General features: G+C 41.1%; 3 protein-coding genes across 3 annotated transcripts; 1 reads left to right on the top strand and 2 right to left on the bottom strand.

Moving 5' to 3' along the window:
- Positions 1-9,922: 9,922 nt before the first annotated feature.
- LOC109206033 lies at positions 9,923-10,441 on the bottom strand. Its single transcript, XM_019368797.1, has one exon. It carries the CDS (start codon positions 10,439-10,441, stop codon positions 9,923-9,925), a length of 519 nt encoding a protein of 172 aa, XP_019224342.1.
- A 707-nt stretch (positions 10,442-11,148) lies between these two features.
- On the top strand, positions 11,149-12,874 carry LOC109206045 (uncharacterized protein At2g39795, mitochondrial-like). The gene is made up of 3 exons (XM_019368814.1): positions 11,149-11,500; positions 11,970-12,310; positions 12,409-12,874. The coding sequence occupies exons 1-3, from the start codon at positions 11,228-11,230 to the stop codon at positions 12,566-12,568; spliced, it is 774 nt and encodes a 257-aa protein (XP_019224359.1). The 5' UTR covers positions 11,149-11,227; the 3' UTR covers positions 12,569-12,874.
- Positions 12,875-14,161: 1,287 nt separating this feature from the next.
- Positions 14,162-22,018, bottom strand: LOC109206044 (protein NEDD1). Its single transcript, XM_019368813.1, has 10 exons — positions 21,690-22,018; positions 21,507-21,610; positions 19,832-20,092; positions 19,610-19,714; positions 18,317-18,382; positions 17,965-18,186; positions 16,394-16,945; positions 15,073-15,675; positions 14,690-14,866; positions 14,162-14,613 (listed from the first exon to the last, which is right to left on the bottom strand). Exons 1-10 carry the CDS (start codon positions 21,835-21,837, stop codon positions 14,503-14,505), a joined length of 2,349 nt encoding a protein of 782 aa, XP_019224358.1. The 5' UTR covers positions 21,838-22,018; the 3' UTR covers positions 14,162-14,502.
- Between the last annotated feature and the right edge of the window lie 1,089 nt (positions 22,019-23,107).

Here is a 23,107-nt window from a genome sequence, read left to right as displayed (position 1 = left end):
ACGTGCGCCATCAAGAAGAACGACTTGGAAGATGATGAGATCGAATCTGTCCTGCTGAAAAAGTTAGGAGAGACCTTGTCAAAAAGGAGCTATGATATGGTATTAACAACTTACCCCCCAATTCTATTGACTCATTTGCTATGCTTGCTGATGCTTTTGTAAAAGCGCACGCAGGAGCCATCAAGGTCGAGACCAGGAAGTCGAACCTTTTCAAGGTAAAGCAAAGAGATAACGAGATGCTTAGGGAGTTCGTGTCAAGGTTGAAATGGAATGGATGGACTTGGCGTCGGTGCAGACGAGTGTGCTTTCAGGCTTTCACCAAAGGACTCAATACTCGAAGCTCATTGGCTTCGCAACAGTTGAAGCAAAATCTGATAGAATATCCGGATGTAACTTGGGCCGATGTGCCTAACCGGTATCAATCAAAAATTAGGGTCGAAGATGATTAGCTTGGGTCCCCTTCCGGGTCTGTTTATCCCGTCCGATCTAGTGGCAGATCCAAAACAGACATTGACCGTAAACCAAGGTCAAATAGAGATCGCTATCAACCGTACGACGGTGATCGTAGGGGTAATGAGTCTAGATAGAATCCTGTGAGAAGTGAAAGGAGAAACGATCGAGGTCAAAATAACCGGGGACTCATGAGCAAAAGCGGTTTCGACAGGACCACCGGGCCTAAGGAAGCACCAAGGTTATTAGAGTACAACTTCAACATTGATATTGCTGCCATTGTATCTGCCATCGGACGCCTCAAAGACACCAAGTGGCCTCGACCTTTACAGTCCAATCCTGCCTAAAGAGACCCCAACCAAATGTGTAAGTATCATGGCACTCACGGCAACAGAATTGAAGATTGCCGACAACTGAGAGAGGAAGTAGCCTGGTTATTCAACAACGGACACCTCCGTGAGTTCCTGAGCGATCGAGCCAAAAATCATTTCAGGAATAGAGACTCCAATAAGCAGATCGAGAAGGAGGAACCTCATCACATCATTAACATGATCATCGGTGGGGTCGACGTCCTCCAGAGACCAATGTTAAAGCGCACCAGATTGTCCATCACAAGGGAAAAATGGACTCGAGATTACGTGCCAAAGGGAACCGTATCCTTCAACGATGAGGACGCTGAGGGCATCTTGCAACCACACAATGACGCGCTGGTAATATCTATACTCATAAATAAATCTCGAGTGAAGCGTGAGTTAATTGATCCAGGTAGCTCGTCCAATATCATCCAATCGAGGGTCGTAGAGTAGTTTGGCCTACAAGATCGGATTATATATCAACAAATCTCTCCCTAAACGGATTCAACATGGCGTGTGAGGCCACTAAAGGGGAGATAACCTTGCCGGTGAACACCGCCGGAACCATTCATGAAATAAAATTCTACGTGATCGAAGGATATATGAGATACAATGCTCTGTCCGGGAGGCCCTGGTTCACAACAAGAGGGCAGTACCCTCGACACTACACCAGGTGTTGAAATTCCCAACACCGGGAGGAATTAAAATGGTTTACGGAGAGCAACTGACTGTAAAGGAGATGTTTGCGGTCGACGAGGTGATCCCGATATCCACACTTTCAACATCAAATGGTTTGAGTTCGATTGCCAAGGGGGAAACCAAATAGCAATCACCAACACTGGCCCCGGTCGAACCAGATAAGCAGGGGATGGTTGAGGATGACGACTACAGAGTTCCTAGATCTTTCATAGTCTTCGATGATTCTGACGCCACCAAATCAATGATCGAAGAGCTGGAGCAAGTCATATTGATCGAGAACCTTCCCGATCGTAAGGTATAGCTAACATAGAGTGTTTCATTAAATTCATTAAACTCATTAAATTCCTTATAGCTAACATAGATTATTTCGCTTGGTCCCACCTCGATATGACATGGATCCCGTCGGAAATAACTACTCATAAGTTGAGCCTGGATCCGAAGTTCCACCCGATCAAAAAGAAAAGAAGGCCTCGATCCGAAGTCAAGCGTGCATTCATCAAAGACGGGGTATCTAAACACCATAAAATAGGGTCCATTCAGAAGGTTAAGTACCCGAATTGGTTAGAAAATGTAGTGGTAGTCCCTAAAAGGGGGAATAAATTAAGAATGTGTATAGACTACAAAGACTTGAATAAGGTATGCCCCAAGGACTCTTTCCCTTTTCCCAACGTCGATTGCATGATCGATGCGACGGCGGGCCACGAGATCCTTAGTTTTCTCGATGCCTATTCTGGGTACAACCAAATTCGGATGGACTCGGGCGATCAGGAAAAATTGTCCTGCATCACTAAGTACAGCACCTACTGCTATAACGTAATGCCATTTGGACTAAAAAATACTGGTGCCACTTACCAATGCCTAGTAAATCGGATGTTCGAAGAGCAAATAGGAAAATCAATGGAGGTTTACATTGACGATATATTAGTTAAGTCCCTGCGAGTAGAGGATCATTTGAAACATTTGCAGGAAACCTTCAACATATTGAAGAAATACAATATGATGTTGAACCTAGAGAAATGCGCATTCGGAGTCGGGTCCGAGAAATTCCTCGGATTCATGATGTCCAACCGGGGGATCGAGATTAATCCTGACAAGATCAAGGCTATCGAGGACATCACCGTTGTGGACAATGTCAAGGCTGTTAAAGGTTAACCGGGCGCATAGCCGCTTTGGGTCGATTCATCTCGAGGTCCTCTGACAAGATCCATCGGTTCTTCTTACTGTTAAAGAAGAAGACTAACTTCTCATGGACCCTAGAGTGCCAACAAGCCTTAGAGGAACTCAAGCCGTACCTCTCGAGCCCACCTTTGCTTCATATTCTGAAGGCAGAAGACAGTTGTACCTGTACTTAGCGGTATCCGAGATAGCGGTAAGCGGAGTTCTTGTCCGGGAATAGGAAGGTATCCAATTTCCTATCTATTATGTTAGCAGAACTCTAGGCGAGGCCGAAACTAGGTATCCTCACCTAGAAAAATTGGCGCTTGCTTTGCTAAGCGCCACTAGGAAGCTAAAACTGTATTTTTAATGCCACCATATATGTGTTGTAACTAATTACCCATTGAGAAACATAATGCATAAACCCGGGCTCTCGCGACAATTGACCAAATGGTCTGTGGAGATCAGCGGGTACGATATCGAATATCGACCCCGAATCGCCATCAAATCTCAAATTTTGGCAGACTTCGTGTCCGACTTTACACCGGCCCTAATACCCAAGGTCGAAAAGGAATTGTTGTTGAACTCGAGGACTTCCTGGGGAATCTAGACACTCTTTACGAACGGTGCCTTGAACGCAAAGGGGTCCGGACTTGGCATCGTGTTGAAGCCAACGACAGGTAATGTAGTTAGACAATCTATTAGGACTGTAAAATTGCTAACAACGAGGCCGAGTATGAGGAAACGATTGCTGGTCTCGAACTGGCTAAAAGCTTGGGGCCTGAGGTGATCAAAGCTAAGTGCGACTCTCTCCTTATGGTGAACCAAGTCAATATGACGTTCGAAGTCAGGGAGGAACGAATGCAAGATACATGGATAAATTGTAGGTAACGCTACGTCGGTTCAAGGAGTGAACTCTGCAAAATGTACCTCGAGATCAAAACAGCGAAGCCGATGCTCTTGCTAATTTGGGATCGTCGGTTGATGACGATGAATTCAACTTGGGGACGGTCGTACAACTCATGAAATTGGTAGTGGAGGAAGGCCACGCCGAGATAAACTCAACAAGCTTAACCTGGGACTAGAGAAACAAGTATATAGATTACCTGAAGACCGGAAGCTGCCCTCGGATCATAAGGAATCGAGGGCTCTGCGCACAAAGGCAGCCAGGTTCAGCCTGTCCGAAGACAACACCTTATTCAGGAGAACATTAGATGTCCCACTCTCCATATGTCTGGGACCGAGATAACCGAATATTTTTTGAGGGAAGTTCATGAAGGCACCTGCGGGAACCATTCGGGTGCCGAATCGTTGGTTCGTAAGGTAATCAGAGCTGGCTACTACTGGATTGACATGGAAAAAGACGCGAAGGAGTTCGTACGAAAATGCAACGGATGTCAGAGGCACGCACCGATGATTTACCAGCCCGGGGAGCTACTACATTCGGTCTTGTCACCCTAGCCATTCATAAAATGGGGAATGGACATCGTCGGTCCCCTGCCATGGGCACCCGGTAAGGCTCAATTTATATTGTTTATGACTGACTATTTTTCTAAGTGGGTGGAAGCCCAGGCATTTGAGAAATTCAGGGAGAAAGAAGTTATTAATTTCATTTGGGACCACATAATATGCCGATTCGGAATGCCGGCCGAGATCATGTACGACAATGGGAAGCAGTTCATCGGCAGTAAGGTGAGCAAATTTCTCGAGGACCATAAGATCAAGAGATCCTATCAACACCCTATCACCCTAGTGGGAACGGGCAGGCAGAGTCTACGAACAAAACCATACTCAAAAAATTTAAGAAGAGGTTGACCGACGCCAAAGGGAAATGGAAGGAAATTTTTCCTGAAGTCCTATGGGCATATCGTGCGACCTCAAAATCCAGTACCGGGGCCACCCCGTTCTCATTGGTCTATGATGTCGAAGCGCTAATACTTGCCGAAGTAGGAGAACCGAGTCTCAGGTTCCGATATGCGACGAAAGAGTCAAACGATGAGGCCATCAGTGTGAGCCTGGAACTATTGGACGAGAGGCGCGAAGCCGTCCTTATCCGGTTGGCCGCCTAAAAGCAACGGATATAAAGGTATTACAATCGGAGAGCCAACCTCTGACACATCAATATCGGGGACTTGGTGTTAAGAAAGGTGACACTGAATACCCGGAACCCGAATAAAGGGAAGCTGGGGCCAAATTGGGAAGGTCTATATCGAATTATCGAGATCACTGACAAAGGATCGTACAAACTCGAAGCGATTGATGGTGAGAGGCTACCGAACAACTGGAATGTAACCCACATAAAACGATACTAATGCTAAGGTACGACCCCATTCATTACTTTTCTTTACATATATTACGAATTGGACTAACGCTTGCAGGTAACGGCTAAGGAATAGTGCAACTCTTAGGCCTGAAAGCACGTGTTTCATTCTTTTTCCCTTGAACCGGTTTTGTCCCAAATGGGTTTTCCGGCAAGGTTTTTAATGAGGCAACAGTGGATCGTGGTAATCTTAGAATTAAAGACCGATTATGCACCGAAGTCGAAGATCACCTCAATAGTATTCGAACCCTCTCTACGATCGGCCTCGAATACTGGGGGCCATCACCCTCGGATAATGATTTTAGTAAGGAAGGAAACTTCATGCTCGAACAATCTAGGCTCGGTGGATAGGATTTATTGTAAGGGCCAAACGATCAAATGAACCGTGCCCACATAGACCACATAAGCCATAACACGAAGCTTGTACAAATTTACAATCCTGTATGTTGCGCACAGAAATGAAAGAAAGTTTCTACCTTGCAGATACATATTTTGTCTCCCAAAAACTACTACATTTTGCTCCTTGAGGACATCAAGCACAAGGGTCACCTCTATCCGTATCCAAGAGATCACCCACACTCGGAAATGTCATCCAAGACAAACTCGGACAGCTCAGGTTGTCAAAGCCCGGGGGCACAAAAACCTATTAGGCAATGCCCAAATCTTAAAGGCAATGGCCACCCCCACTCGGGGACTGTCATCCTGGGTAAGCCTGGACGGCTTGGGTATCGAAACCCGGGGTAATAAGCCTACTGGACAGAACCCAAAATTAAAAGGCTACGACCATCCTAAAAACAGCTCGGAGACATCCGAAACCCATAACCAAAACATAAGGCCTTAAAAATTTGCAAACCGGTTGAAAGGCTAACCCTCGGCAAAATTATCATCTAAAGAATTCTAAGTAAGCACTTCAGGGAAAGCATCCAGTCATACCAAGCCCCCACGAGTCTTAAGCAAAATTACATCGAGAACGAGCCTTGTTCGAACCTCCAAACAAGACCTTAATATTACGTGCTAAGGCATTCGAAATCTTTGCAATCGTAAAGAAAAAAAACTTGAAAATTGTCGAAGGGGTAAAAGGAAGTGCCTTGTGTGTGTGTGTGTGTGTGTGTGTGTGTGTATCAAGAAAAAATACAAAAGTACAAAAATGAAGAAAAATCTACAAGGCACCTAAGCCTGATCTTTGCTGGATCCCGCCTCGTCACCGGGACCATCAGGGTATTCTGCACCCTCAGACCCTCCGGAACCCTCGGAGCCTTCCTCGTCCTCGGGATATGCCCACTTTTTGGCCTCGGCCTCGAGCCTCTTAGTATTTTCGATCTCGGCCGATAGGTCGAGACCCCAGGCATGAACTTCCTCGAGAGCCTCCCTTCGGGACTGGCACTTCACATATTTGACAATGTCTTCCAGGCGGTCCTGGGCTGCCTTGGCATCAGCTTTGTACTGGGTCACCATCTTTTTATCATGGGCCCTGTTTTAAGCTCCTTGGCAAGGGTATCCCGTTTGGCGACAGCCGAGCCCAATTGAGACTGAAGGTCTTCAATTTTTTGGGATTGGGCCTCAGCATTCTCCCTCTCCGCTCGAAGTTGGGCCTCCGCCAAGGCCAGCTACTCCCGGGTAGTCTCCTTTCCGAAGCCAAGCGATCCATCTTGCTTTTGCACTCTTCAGCCTCAACCTTGATTACGTCCATCTCGGAGTTGGTTGATCCAGTCAAGCTTCTGTTGGACCTGCGGGTTTTGACTATTAGTCGCCATGTCTATCTCGTCATCACTAACTTCAAAAATATTTACCTATTTCACCAAGATGGCATGTTCTTTCTGAGCCGCATCCAACTCGGCTCGAAGGCTCTTGACTTCTCCTTCACGTTGCTCGCTGAGAAGCTTATACATGTCCCTCTTCTCAGCAAGATCTTTTACTTCGGCCTCGAGTTGGCCAAGCTCATCCCGGTACCGAAAAAAGGTTTCATGGTGAAGCACCGAGGCCTGCAAAATAAGAAAAAAAAAAGGCATTAGGGTCCTCAAAAACCGAATCCGAAGATAAAAGAGTGTGATAACACCTTACCCGGTTCAGCGCCAGTTGTGCTTCGTTGAACAAGCAAGGCGAATCCACCTCATTCATTTTTGCCTGGTCTTCTTCGGTTACCAGGCACCGGAGGTAACTAGCTATCCCGACAGGGGCAGAAAGAACCCGGGCATCCTCCGAAAAGGTGATAACAACTGATCGTTTCCAACCAGGATCCGTGCTCGAGGCGAGGAACCGGTTAATCATCCTCGGTCTCAAGTTCGGCCAGCCAACCTCCGAGGATGAACTTTTCCTCGGCACCGCTAAGTCACCCAACCCGGTGACGTCTTCCAGAGCGATTGAGTCCACGCCATCAAAGAATTATCGAAAGGGATCGTCTACTCTATGGACCCCTTCGTTGGATCGCTCCTTCATCGCTCGGGCTTCATCAAACATTGACTCTGTGAATGAGGGTGACCCTGAAATTTCTATAACACCGGGCGGGGTGGAATCGGCATCTCGAGAAGTCTCGGCCATTGCCGCTGCACCAACCTCGATTACTTGAGGGGGACTAGCCTCCGTTGTTTCCCCCTCGGCTGCCACCTTCTCCCCAGGGACAGACGGCTCACGGGCCACAAAAAGTTCATCCTCTTTGGGCTTGGCCCTGAGCCGGTAAAGTAAGTCCGAGTCAGGTACTCAGGATCTGGAACTTTCCTTTGGCTTACGAGCCAACCTTTTCCTTGGTTTTTTTTTCTCCGAGCTCGGGGAACTCGGGGTCCCTCTTCCTTTTCTTCTCTCCAGCTGTGGCTCCAGGCTGCCCCGTAGCAGGAAGATCGACGGGTAGATCCTCGCCCCCTACCAAGGGCCTAAGCTCAATGGTCTTAGGCAAGCCTGCAAAAACGAGGGGAAAAAAAAGCAATGGAGACATAGTATTGAAAAAGAAAGTCTAATGTTGCCTATTCAGAAAAAGAAATCTTACCATGAGATTGGGCCTCCCAGTGACCCTTTGAGAGCTCGCGCCATGAGAGCTCGGCATAAGGCATCTGCGAACAAATTCCCCCGATCCATTCCTTGAGCTGAGGAATAGCGTTTGGGACTCGAGCAAGGGCTGCACCATAGCAAATACCGGTAAGAAAAAGGAAGGCAAGACACAAAATCAATGTTTAAAAGGAAGTTGCACTTACGCGATACGTTCCACTTCTCGGAGAACGGCCTCCACTCGGTTAGTATTAGGATGGAGGTTTTCACCCGGACAAAGCGTCCTTGCCAACCCCGATCCCGATCCTCGTCGATACTTGAAAATGGGGCTTTGCTGGGCCAGCGTACAAGCTTTATCAGTCCCCCTCAGAAGATTCAGGGACTGTATAAGCGGAGTATATGATCGATGGTGAACGTGCACGCATCAATTTTGTTCATAAAGAATCGGAGGAGGATCACGATCCTCCACAGCGATGGGTGGATTTGGCCAAGGCATATGTTGTACCTCCTACAGAACTCCAAGATGACCGGGTCCACCAGGCCCAATGTAAAGGGATAAGTGTAAACAGTCAAATATCCCTCAACATGTGTAGTGATATCGTCATCGGGCCCGGGAATCACCACATCCCAACCGCAGTCCTTTCGAACTACAGGAAGAACGACCTCGATAATAAAGCAGTCGTATCGTGACATCGCCTGGAATCGGCCTTGAACCGAAGAAGATTTTTCAACCTTGAAGTCATCATTGACCGAACACCCCCGGGGATGAACATTTTCAAGGGGGCTCGGCTTCCGGTTCATCGATGGCCTCCCCCGGGTTGGTCTGCTCGACCTCAGTGGTCGGGTGCGAAAAAGAATGAGCATCTTTCTGCGGAATGGTCTTTGAAGTCTTTTCCATTTCTTTTATCTGGATAAAGAGGTTTGAAACTTTGAAGGAAAATGAGGAGATGGAGGATGAAAAATTGCTAATAAAAACAAGCACACTGGCCTAAGAAAGGGGTAAGATAAAGGTTGTAACTTGAAAAACGAAGGTAAGAATATTGAGGGATGAAAGAAGATGGTAATATCTCAGAAGATCAGGGGTAGAAGCTTCGTCAGAAGTAAAAAATGAACAAAGGAAATGGTATTTATAGGGGCTTGGCGCCATTTCGCATTCAGGCACGACCTGCCGGCGGCTGACACGCGTTAGGAGTCATTATGACACGACTGACGGGACATTTCGATTTCTTTGTCGTTTTGTGTCACATCGTGTTAAGAAGAGATCGAAGAACTTATGTCGTTCCTCGTCGTTTCCGTAAAACTTACTCTTTGAGAAACGAGGGGACTATCTATATACGGGTAAAACCGAGCTCATGATACACCCCGGCCTCCGATAAGATAAATCGAGCTAGAGACATGATGACAAGGGACCGAAATTGAGGCAAGGGTCTCATCGAGTCAGAGTCCGATGGCATGGCGCCACCCTCGGGAATATTGGGGCATGATCCGGGATCGGTCCAAATCCTAAAAGGCTTCGAAGAAAATTGTCAAGCAACCAAGCACGACCAACGGTAGGCCGTTATATCCGCAACTGGCCAGATATCACGGTGTGAATCTCGGCACGTATCGGTGATTAGTTGAATAGAAGATTTTTTACCTTTTATGGAAATGTACCTAGAGTAGGATTCCCCTACTATATAAAGGGGGGTCTAATTTATTTATTACAGCCATTGTAACATGCATTCCAAGGTAATATATTATTATTTTCTTTATTCTTATTCTTGTTCATCAGTGCTAGTCTCTGTGAGCCCTGATCGGGATGGATATTTCATTGAGGCTAAAATTATCTTCCTCGCGTGGTTTGAATTTACTACATCTTTATTTATTTAATCAAACGCAATTTATCATTTGTATCGAATTAATCAGCGTATCCTTAAAACCACTTACAAATTTAATTGTTATCCATTTTTTGGGGTAAACAAAGGCCTTAAATCTTTTTAGATGCTTGATAAATCACAACCAAATGTCTTGTTGTACGATAAATATTTGCCCAATGCCCTTTTTCACTACAACGATAACATCTAGTTTCTGATTCCTTTGCTTTTGGCTTCTCATCTTTCCCTTTCCACTTTTGGTGGCTATTTTTCTTTGGGGGATGATTAATACTAGAAAAAGTTCTTCCTTGGCAATGTCCACGGCCACGACCACAAACAGGGCCACAACCTTTTTCACGCTTAGCATAATGGAAATATACCTCATTCACTTCGGGTAATGGTGTAGACCTAGTAGGTTGATTATCGTGATTTTTCATGGGCAACTCATTATTTCGTTTAGCCACAAGGAGAACAGAAAGCATCTCGGAGTGTTTTTTGAAACTTTTCTCTTGATACTGCCGTTGTAGGACCATACTGGAGACATGGAGAAACGTTGTGAATGTTTTTTCAAGCATATCATAGTTACTGATATTATCTCCACAAAGCTTCAATTTAGAAGTAATTTTGTACATCGCCGAATTGTATTCAGAAATAGACTAATTAAACTCTTGGAGCCTCAGATGAGCCCAATCATCATATCGTGCTTGTGGAAGTGTGACTAACTTTAGGTTGTCATATCTTTCCTCTAAGTCATTTCACAAAATAAGTGGATCTTTGACTGAGATATTCTATTTCAACCCTTTATCAAGGTGATGACACAAGAAAATTAAGGCCATAGACAGTCTTGGGTAGATCTTTATTTTCATCGTTAATGGCGTCTCCAAGACCTATTGCATCTAAATGAATTTTAGCACCCAACACCCATGACATATAGTTCTTGCCCGAAATTTCAAGGGCAACGAACTTTCGTTTCATAATATCAGTCATAGTTAAAAGAGGAGAAAAATTATACCGTTAGCCTTCTCAAAGAGCTTCTTGAGACGGTAGAGTCTCGTGCTGATAACGTGAAATAAAACAATAAAGGAAAAGAAGAATATTAAAAAAAAAAGAGATAAATTACAATGGGATAAACCCCTCTATTTATAGGATAAAAATAACTTTAACACAAATAAAATAGACATTCACTTAAATACCATTCTATTTATAACAAGTACAACAAAGAACACATAGAGTTGGAAAGATTTTTTTAAAAGTCTTATGCTCGTATTTGCACTTCCCATTCTACCCCCACTTCAAGTTCCAAATTGCCGAAAAAGTCCACAATCCCCCTATTATAACATGTCGCCAAAACCCTAAAACCCAAGCCTCCCTTTCTCCTTAAACCCTGAAATCTCTTACCCCTCTGAAAATCCCCAAAAATGGCTGTCACTAACATAATTAGACGAACAGCTTCTCAAGTTGTACCTTTAGCTGTTCGAGTCATCGGTAGGACTCAGAGCTACCACCATCGATCCTCTGCTCTGTTCTCCACCGTAGTAAACCGTGGAGCTGCGTCTAGAAATTTCTTCCGAAGCTCATTACCCTCTACCCTTCATTGCTATTCGACAAAGCGGCCCAGTTCTGATGAGTCACTCCTTAAAGTCATTCAGTCCGAAATCTTATGTGCCGAGGAATCTGACGAACATGACGAGGTTTTTTTTTACCTTCATGTTAAATGAAAAATTGAATTCTAATATTTCTTCTCTGTTCTTTTTGTTTTTTGAATAGAAAGTTAATTAAATGAGTAAAAAGAAGGTTTTGAGTTATTGTCTAGTAGTACATATTGACCTTATTTCGTTTGGTAATAGTTACGCTGTAATTTGTGGATTCATAATATTTGTCTCTGGTTTTCAGTTCCTATGTGTATCTTGGTATAGACTAATTTTAATTATGGAGAAATTTATTTATTTCAAGGACTGTTGTTTTTCTCTTTTAAACTTACTCCCTCCACCTGTAAGAAAAACGCCCAGTTTTGGAGTAATTTTACCTTAAAAAGCAAATTTAGAGTATAATTTACTCGAAATTTTTAAAATTTATGCTGTTTTTTATTTTATGAAAAAAGTGCTAGTACTACATTAGCAGACTTAAGACTATTATCACTATTTTTTGTTATGATTGCAGGTTGAGGAGGCTCCTGAGGGTTTCCCCTTCAAGATTGAAGACCATCTGGGACAACAGACTGTAACATTGACAAGAGAGTATCAAGGTGAATCTATTGATGTCGAAGTTCACATGCCTGACCTTGTTACTGGTGATGAAGATGAGAATGACAACGATGACGATGATAGAGAAAGGGCCAATCAGTCTCAAATTCCTCTTGTTGTTAGGGTGTCTAAGAAGAATGGACCTTCTTTGGAGTTTGGTTGCACAGCTTTTGCTGATGAGATTGCTATTGACACTTTGTCAATCAAAGATCCTAATGCTTCTGAGGATCAGATTGCTTATGAAGGACCTGATTTCTCGTAAGTCTTGAAATTTTATTAAAATGGCTGGCTTACATCCATATCAGTCTTTTTTTTTTGGTTTGGTATACTAATAGAAGATGTGCTTTCTCGATTAGGGATTTGGATGAAAACCTCCAAAAGGCTTTCCACAAGTATCTGGAGATTAGGGGGATCAAACCCAGCGCAACTAACTTCTTGCACGAGTACATGATCAACAAGGACGGCAGGGAATACGTGATGTGGCTTAAGAATCTGAAGAAATTCATTGAGGCATAGATTCTACTTCCTGTGAACAATTATCCCATAAGTTCTTGATGTTTTAGTAGGGTAATGTTATTTTGGCTACATCTTACTGTCTATCATTGATAAAGTTACTTTACCATGAGATATCCAAGTCTTTGGTGAATTCAATACACCCATATATTAGAGTTGTCCATTGGGAGTTTTGTTTCATTATGCTTTGTCAGCTAGTTCTAGTTATTGTCTTCTTTGCCTGCATATTTTGCTACAATAGTGTAAGTTTATTCTCTCATGGAATTTCCAGAGAGTATCATCTCTAATGTTATACTCCCTTTCTTACCATCTTTTGACTATTGAGTTCTTCTCTGTCTCATTTGGTATGTTTTCTTTTGTCATCTGCCTTGCCTTGATTTATGGCCTGCATTGTCAAATTAGCTAATTTTCCGGTTATCGATTACATAGTTCTTGGCCTTTAATAGGCCCCTAGCTCTGTTTCTCGTTTGGTGTCTTATATTCTTTAGGACGTCGGTTCTTAGTGCTTCTGTTTTGTTGATTATATTAGCGTCGTACCTAGGTTGTTTCCTACGCAAATCAGTATAGACATGTATCCTGGTTATCTTCATCAGTCCCTTCGCATACAGATTTTTGGAACTTGTACTGGCTTGCTTCTTCAGTTGTCAGTTCTAAGCTTGACTGGACCATGGTGTTTCTCCATCTAGAATCTAGTATGGGGAGTTGGGAACTGGTTACCGGTTGAAGATTGATGGATTCAAAAGCATTCCTTATTTGTCAAATATCAATATTACTCACTCCCACTTGTTAAATTATTCTTGTATGAATACCCAAAAAGGCCGTGTTTCTTCAAAGAAAAAAAAAAGGCATTTGCTTTAGTGCTAATATCGGCTTGTACTTGATGAAATCTATTACTTTCCAAGTGCTTTAGGAATGACAAGACGCCAGATATGTCGACAAAATCACAAAGCACTAAACTTTAAGCTTAGCAAATTACACGGAAAGAAAAAACTGGCGGTAAAACATTAAGCTATCTTGTTGCCAATGAGCTTTCAAACTTGATTTATCACAACAATCGTAAGTTTTACAATAAAGTACTTAATAAAGAAAGAAGGAGAAACTCTAGTTTTACAGATCCTAAGTATATTTCTCCACTCTCAGCGATCATGAAGATTTAAGCACCATGGCTGCTACTTGAGTGTTCTCCATCTTTAAAATGTTTTGCGTCCATTTTCACTTCCGGCATTCAAATTCTGCTTTATGCACCTATATTTTACAAGAGAGAAGTTGCATGCTTCCTTACATCTCACCCATTTCTTGGCTATGAGGCTAAACATATGAAATCCTAAAAACTCCGTTATCTTCTAAAAGGATAAATTAGATGGAAGACGTAACTTATTGCTTATAAATATCACATAATGTTGTAATACGTGCTCATTTTACTTGCATTAATTAAACAATTTCTAAAACCAATTAGTACTACTACTTATCATACTATAACTAATTGCTTATGAAACTAGACATTTTAAGACTTGGGGATTATCTAAAACTGAGAGTAATGAACTAAAGAAAGCTGCATAACCTGGTACAAAGATGAGAATGCTCAACTAAGAAGTATGCTAATCAAAGTGAATCAGATGATCTGTACATTAAATTAAATTGGCGTATCCAACTTCTGTACATAACCATACAACGCTCTAATTCTCAAATATTGATAAGCCTTCGCTCTCTCTTTCCCTTTTACTATATTAGGACAAAATAAACCCAAAAATTCTCCCCACATTTAGATACACACAATAACACTTCTTTCCACTCTCTAGTTACTACACGCCTGTCAATACAAGTCTCTCACAACAACATTGCAGTACATGGCTAAAACTAAGGAATACATAATGAAAATGACCTACTTATTTTAGAGCAGGACCTCTAGCTACGAAGCTTCCGTGTTTCTCTTCAAACTAATTGAACCTCTTCATCAGCTCCGCTAGGTTTTCCAATATCAAAGTCTGGCGATCAAAGAGAACCTTCTGGTTGTCCAAGATCAAGTTATAACGACTAGACATTTCCATCTGTATATGTTTCCAAATCTAAGTTACAGATACTATACAACCAAAGAACTAGATAGTACAAACTTAAGAAATGTACCTGCAGCATATGATTTTGACTTATCAATTCTAAATGAAGATTCCTCATTTGCTCATGAACAGTTCTTTGAATGAAAGATAACGTTTCTTCCTGCTTACGTTCAAACAGCTGGAGTTGGAAGGAACTTCCCTGCTGCAATTCAGGCAGTGTGGATGTTTGTGATTGTCTGACTTCACCCTGTAAAAATTCATAGGTCAAATGAAAACTTTCTATTGACAAGATAAGCCTATGGCATTTGGAATGATTCATCATTAAGGCTCTTTTCACCAGCTCATGCTTCCAAGATTCTCTTCGAAAAACACAAAGGTGAAAACAATCCATGATGAATCATAACAGATGACGCCTAAGATAAAGAGGAACAGCCAGGTTTTCCTGTTTCATACATTCATTGCTTGGAAAGCACCAGCTGCTGTAGCAGATGACGTGTCAGACCTAGACAACAAGCTATTCAGAAGCTCCCCCCTTGTTTCAGCTCCAGTTTTCTTAGTTTTTGGAGAACCAACAGAAAGGGTTCCATCACTGAAGGACGGCTTGGTGCTTATTCTCTCAGCATAACTGGAAAATCTCCTTGGAAGGGTCATAGTTGAACCAAGAGAATCAACAGTACCCTGCCCTGTAATGCCTTTTGTTCCAACTGAAAAAGATGTGGAACTAGAGGGGATATTTTCTGGCGATCCTAGAGAAGTTTCTTCATTTGAATTTTCTTTAATGCGCAAATTTGCCAAACTCAGACTAGAATTGCTCAAAGAGCTGATACTCTGAGTTGCTGGAAAAGTATCCTGTAATCCAGAGAACATTGTTCCTGGTGCAAGAGGACCAGATGTCGATGTTGCAAAACGAGAAGGCATGTTTCCTGAATGCCGAAGGTGAGATAATCTATCAGATAATCTCTCACCACCCCAAGCTTCTGGAGGAGTTATGGAGGAAGAATCATCACTACGGAAAGATGTAGGAGTAGAAGACAACTGTACCGAAGAAGTATCCTCCTGCAGGAATGTCAAAGATATGAAATACTTGTCAAGAAAGGAAAATTACTCGCACATTTGATGTTAATCAAGTCATCGACTTCAGTATCAGAATACTGACGCTACTTCTTGGTCCGACTTCACAAATTATTTAGCACCCAAGAATCTGGGTAGAAGATGCGAGTTAAAAAATTATTTAATTCAACTACATATCAACAGTGTTGTCAAAGGCTCATTTAAGGTGCACTTAAGCCTGACGCTCAGAAAACCTCGTGGAGAGCGTTTCACCTCGCTTAAGTTGCACTTCAGTGTAGTGCAAGGCACTGACGTGTGCACACTCATTGCCCATGAGCTCTATCTTGAGTCGAGTTGTACTAAACAAATATAATCGGCAAATAAGTGTAATAGTATTAAGGAAAACAACATGAATGAATTTTTTACTTTTTCTTCAATTACATATATTTTTTATTTTGTCATGCGCCTTTTTTTACTAAAGCTCACTTTGCGCTTAATGTGCCCCAATCAATAGACTTGGAGGCTACTTAGAGCTTTTCACCTTTGACAACACTGTATATCGAAAACACCATTTGCAGCAAATCAACTTAGAAAATTTTAACAAAACAAGTTTCTGCATGAAGAAGAGCAACTCACAACTTCACTAAGTGTCCGGCAAACAATGAAAAAATTTGCTCTCCAAAAGCAAATAAATCAAGGTACATCAACCAGACAAGATGCAAACCTGTTTGGGCAAGGAACTTGATTTCCAATCAAATATGGGGCGGTTGTCATTGCCACCCTCTACTGGAAGTGGAAACCTTAGAGAAGGAAATAGTAAAGATGATCTCTTATCAAGATCCTTTTTAAAACCTTCCTGATCATCCCAAAACTTATCAAGTGAAGGTGTAATTGGCTGGACTTCATTAAGAGGAGAAAAGACTTCCATATCATCCTTGAAGTTACGAGGAGCGTGTAATCGTGTCAAAGATCCACCTTTCCACAAACTACTTCGTATGGGTGTTTCCTCGGATGGAGATAAACCTAGTGTCCCAGATGTAGATCCCGTATTGCCTGCTGGAAAAGAAAATGAGTCCACAGAACCTGAACGAACAGTGGTTCTGGAACCTGATGTTGTCATGGAAGTTGATAGGCTTGATGATGTCGTCGCAGGAAGTGGGTCAGGCATTAAAATCGAATCCTCCACAGCACTGCCCAGAAGAGCTATTTCTGTGGTGCAATTGTTTTCATTGACCATTACAGGTTTTGCTCTTTGCCAGCATAGACTTGTCACAGCCTGTTAATTCATATCAGACTTTACTAGTAAGAGGAAATAAATAAGAGTAAGAAGGCTAGTGTCAAGAATAGGAACAGAGCTGGATTTTACAAGCTGATAAACAATATATATAAATATAAGACAACCAGAACATGATAATTGCATAATATCAGAATGGATACCATTGGTCTGTTTATGCTGATATACAAATAGATAAAGAAACACCACGCTGTGTTGTTCTGCTGTGAGAGAGAGAGAGAGAGAGTGTGTGTGTGTGTGAGAGAGAGAGAGAGAGAGAAAGAAGAAGAGCTTCTCAGACCAGCTCCCCCACACAAACCCCAAAAACTAACATTGCATACCATCTTCCAGCTCATCAATCAGATTATACACATCAGTCTACCTAGTTAAACAAATGACACAAAGAAACATTTAGTCAAGGAAGAAACAAGGAATAAGGATATCCTAACAATGTTTTTCAATTTCAGGAAATTGAGAAGTGCCTTAAATTATTTTCCACGTTTTGACTGAGCAGAAATTTGGCTGTCATGCCTGACTGAGTGAGGTGCTGCTTTTGTACCCTATTGCTGCATTCTGAGTGTATCAGGATAGGTGATTAACAGCTTGTGGACCACCCCTTCCCCAAAGCAAATGCTGGCTATCTTTAACCTCTCAATACATGCCATATATTGGCAGAAGCCGCACAACGGCACATGGATCACCTAGCTGTCCGCCTCATCTCCTCCCCACCTCCTCTTGCCCCATTTACCATTGCATGCATATCCAATTCTATCATCACTGGAAGGTATAATTTGAAGACAACAAGTGGGCTAAAGTCTATATGCATACCCACACCAAATGGAATTTGTTATATGGTTACGTATCTCCACCCTTTAGTAATAAGGAACTGAATCTTTTCTTTAATTTTCTTTTCTTTTCTCATGTTTTGCCAACCAAGGTAATGAAATGACGAGTCAAGTACACAGTAAGGAGAAATTGATCCTCAACACAAATACTTTATTAAGAAGAGAAGAATAAAAGACCTCAGAAGTTCCATAAGCACGTAAAACAGTCAAAGGTTGTGGTTTTCCACGAACGTCGTAGAATACCACACGGCCACTACTTGTTCCAGCTGCTAGAGTGAAGCCATCGTCAGTAAATGCCAGTGAAGAAAAAGGTGCCTCATAAGGAATGCAAAATGATGGCCTTCTTGACCCTGAGTCAAAAGTGTACAACTTCTTATCCATACCAACACTAGCAACAATCTGCAATCATAAGAGTAAAACCATATCTAAGAAAATGCTTACAATCATTTGGCCTGAGGAAGGGTTTACAATTCTTCACTAGGACAGGTATGCAATAGGTGTACTAGTTAATGAGTATAATAGAGAAAACCTTGTCATTTGATGGTGAGAAACTAATGCCAGAAGTTGGTGCAGAATGCTGCTTTAGCCAAGAAACCTATACAGGTAAAAATAACTACCAGTTATCCAACGAAACAAATTTTACAGCTGGCAAGACAGATATAACTGTATAAGAGAGAGACAACAACCCCAAAGAAGTCAACCACTAACTTAAAGGATAATAAAATATTAACACAAAATGCAAAGCAAGAAAGTTTCAGGAACTTGGAAAATTCAACCATTATGGCCATCAAAGCATGTCTGATGATGGTGTGGCTTGGGTTATGCCATCAGATGTTAAGAGTTTGTTGGAGAGCTGGAAAGGGCAGAGGATTGGAAGGATACAAAAGCAGATCTGGAGAACTATCCCTTTATGTGTCTTCTGGACTATTTGGACAGAGAGAAACAGTGCTAGTTTCGAGAATAAAAAGAACCACATCTCGAGTCAGGAACCTTTGTTTGCAAAATCTGTCTTTTTGGTGTAAAAGGAGTACACCAGAGAGTATTGATCAGTATATGGAATTTCTGAACTCACTTGGAAATATGTAACTAGAGATTGTTGTAGGGGCTGTATTGTTTGGTTGTATTTTTGAGTACCTTCTTGGTAACTTTATTAATAAAACTTTTACCTTATCAAAAAAAAAAGGACATCCACGTCTCATCTTTCAAATAAATAAAGGGAGGGAAGAGTAGGAACAGGAAGAGCAGTGGAGAAGGATCGGAGGAAGAACAATGACATGTTCTCAACTTCGGCAGGTGAGTAAAATATGTATTGAGACAGGGGCTTGGAGGTTCCGAAATAATTATCTATCTGAAAACTTCAGAAAATTCATAACCATTATTCAGTGTCACGTGCAAGCTCACATTCCATCTTGGAAGTCCGCAAGCTATAAAGAATAGTGTTTCAAACAGTCACAGCACCTATAGCAGAAGAATTTCTCTTATCGTGAGGAAAACACTGTGAGACCCCTAAAGAGCAGTGATGAGTTTCTTAAAACTGTCAAGCCCTTTGAGATGTAACAGCTGTAAGTTGCAAATGGATAGTGGATGCTAGTTTCAGAAAAAACTCTGCCAGAAATGTTCTATATCATAGCCTAGTGCCTATACCAAATTAGCCAGATGAGATTTGACTTGCACATGCAGATGTCGAGGAGAAAGAAAAGAATTCCCTAGTACTAATTCTCAACCGATAACCCATTTAACCAAGACGGATCTAGGCACTAGCAGGAGACGTAACGAGATCAAATTTTATCGTCTCAAAACACCAAAATGACATACAACAAACCTTGGGAATGCGACCAGTAGTATCCCACAGGTGGATCGATCCATCATCACCAGCTGTCACCAATAAGTGCCTGCTAATCTTGGAATAATCAAGGACTCTCAATACCTGGTCTTGTGATAATCAGACAAAGATAGATGGCGTCAGAAAACAAAGCATCATAGCAAACACCAAAAGCAAATTGCAGCTTTACAGCAAAGTAGGACTTAGAAAGAATGAATTAACCTGCTCATTTGGATCCTTGAGTTCAGCAGCCTTCGCACCAGAAGCAAGGTTGTGAAGTATGAGATTCCCATTAAGACTGATAGAAGCTAAGTGCTCATCTTTGCAATTGTACATTACACCGCTAATAGTATCAGTATGACCTTTCAACCATTTGATGCAACGCTTCCGCTGCAAATCCCATATTCGCACAACTTGACCACTGCCTCCAGAACAAATGTATCTGGATGCTTTGCTGCTAAAGTTAATTGTTGAAATAGACTCCTGCAAGTGATATAAAGTAACTACTTGTGGATAGTTGATTGATTATTGATAGCCCACTAAACAAGGTGGACTCCAAAAAAATGTTGACGGCTTATACTATAGACCCATGTTAGGTTGTGGCAGATGGGATAGGATGCTAACTTTGTTCTAACCAATCGTCCTGTCTTCACCTTTTTGCCACGGATAGCAATATAGCACACATTAATCCAGCATCCGTATTTCATAAACCTATATAGGATAACCGAACCTTCAGGGATCCATTTCTTTATCCTACTAAACCCTATCTTTGTCCCATTCAAACCCAGAGGCAAACACAAATTCTATGACAGTGGATTCAATATACAAAGATGTAAAGTACAGACTCTTTTTTTATCAGTAAATAAAGTAGTAAACTATCGATTTCTTGATAAGCCAACGCCAAGAAACGCTGTTTTGATTTAGCAAAAATGACATCATTTTGACTTCCACTTAACAAAATTATTGTGGTTTGAACGATCTCATCTAGATGTCTTTCTTTAGTGAACTTGAACCTGCGACCTTGCAGTTGGCGTGATAACACTCTTAACAGTATTTAAAAAATTTACCATTCAACACCTGAAATAGAGAAACCCCTAAAGACATCTAATTATTGGAGAATGTTTGAGTGCAATATCCACTAATCAAAGCGACACCATCAGCGTATTAAATGATACATGCATAATTTATCATAATCAATCTTTTTTTATAACCGAGAAACCACCAAGGGCCCATGGTGAATGGTGTAGATAATGGGCCAAACCATCTACCTTCTCCACGTAAATACCATGTAACACGTGAAGTTTGCCTAAGCCATGCATTGCATACTGCTCTCTTACCACTAGACCAAAGCCCTGGCCGTGGGACAATTTATCATAGTCAATATTCGAAGTTACTTCGTTGGAGAAAAAATCAACAATTGGAGCTACTACAGCAAAACAACTGAAATCTTTTTCTATTTTCCCTTTAGTCTACTTTTCTGTATTATGAGCACAGCACAGAATGATCCATGTTGCATATGCAGCCTGGTCAGTTTATGCTATTAAGTTTTGGAACCCCTAATACGTGCCTGTGCATTCTAAAAGAAAATTTATCGTATGAAAGCACCAATCCTCCTGCAAATTTCAGCAGCAAATAGAGGTAAAAAACAAAAACAAAAACAAAAAATAGTCTGTCCAAACTGCTGGCAATGCAGCAGATCTTTACACTCAAAATTCACCATTTCACAAAGAATGCTGTGCCAAAATCCATTGAAATAATTGGCAGCCGATTACTAAACTTGATCGTGTTTAAAAGAAGGGGAAAAAAGGTTTAAACTTGCATATTTTGCAGATGCTGGTAAAACTAAATAATCTTAAATTGCAACAAAAGGTCAAAAAGGTAAATAAAATAAAAGAACCTCGATATTGTCACCAGCATCAGTGGGTAGAGTCCCCAAACTCTGTCCATTTTTCCTCCACAAAGATATTTTCTTGTCGTCTCCAGCGCTTGCTACCACTAAATCTACAACAATCAAAACATCCAAAATTAAAACCTAAAAAACTGTTAAATATTTGAAATAAAATAAATTGAATCAACTGACTAGTAAAGTTCCACTTGAGGGAGTTGACAAGGAAGCCAGGGGAAGGAGTGTAGCTAAGAATGCAGGGATCACGCGGTTCCAATGACAGGTCAAATAGCTTCACCGTGTCAGCCCCACTTGCCGCCAACAGGCTCTTTATCGAATCCATCTTTAGTACGTACAATTTTAGATTTGAATTTTTAGAAGATGAATGGGAAAGTGAGAGTGAAGTAGTTGGTGGTGTAATTCTGCATTTTGTATTTCTATTTTAGGTGTTTGATTTGAAACCCTACCAGAGAGAGAGAGAAGATATAGCAAATTCAAAAAAGTTCTGGCCCAAAAAGTAGGCGCCCTCTCTCTAATGCATAAAAATAAATAAATGCTTAACTGCATAAATACTTGAAAAATTTTGGATTATAAAGTTAAAGTTAAAGTGCACAAAAAATCTTTATTGTGAATGCTTGTGTTCAAAATAATACAGTCTTAACTTGTAAAGATGAATAGTTTATTCATTTTATTTAGATATTTTAAAATTCATTATTTTTAATTTGTTAGGTGAAAATGTTACGACCTCTCTATAACAGTATTCCTATATAACAATCATTCACTATAAAAGTCAAGTTTTTTCGGAACCGATTTTAACATTATGTTATAATATATATTCTATATAACAACACTTCACTATAGTAGCCAAAAATTATTAGAACAAACGAAGCTGTTATAGAGAAGTTTGACAATATTTGTTGGATCATACCCAAGTGGACCTTTTTAGTTTTTGAATGGAACAAGATCATGTTTCCTTACCTATTTGAATTTGAAAAGGATGAACATCTTTCCTTAGCTATTCGGATCTTTTTATATTTTTAGCTTTTCTATATGTAAAGTTTTTTCTTATTTTTAGCTCAATCTTTCTTTAAGTATTTATATTTTAAATCACTGCCATTTTAAGTTGGCATTAGGACATAAGAATTGTGAATTTCCAAAAGAAAAAAGTAATTAAAAAAATCAAGTGAAAATAGTGTTTGAAAATTAGAGTTGTGTTTGGACCTGAATACAATTTCGAGCTATTTTTAAATTTCCGTAAGTGATTTGAAGTAAAAGTTTTGAAAATACTTTCTTTGTTATAAAAAGAATTTTATTTATGGTGAATGTCAATATTTAGAGAGATTTAGGGATTATTACTTGGTGGCCAAGTCACTCTTTTCCTATAAATAGAGGGCTCTATTCCATTGTAATTCATCCTAAAATCAATAAGAATTCTCTCTCCCTACTTTTCTCTGCAATATTCTTCTTCTTCTTTTATTGTTTTATTACATGTTATCAGCATGAGACTCTAGCCAACTGAGTAGAAGCTTTGGGATTGAGCATAATGATTGTCAATTGTTCCATGAACTTCTTTCATGATTAAATTCTGGATTTAAGGTATGTATTTTGCCGTA

The sequence above is a fragment of the Nicotiana attenuata genome, unplaced genomic scaffold (genome assembly GCF_001879085.1).
Source record: "Nicotiana attenuata strain UT unplaced genomic scaffold, NIATTr2, whole genome shotgun sequence".
Lineage (NCBI taxonomy): Eukaryota > Viridiplantae > Streptophyta > Magnoliopsida > Solanales > Solanaceae > Nicotiana > Nicotiana attenuata.
The sequence above is the reverse complement of the archived record's forward strand: the minus strand, read 5'-3'. Positions and strand labels throughout refer to the sequence as shown.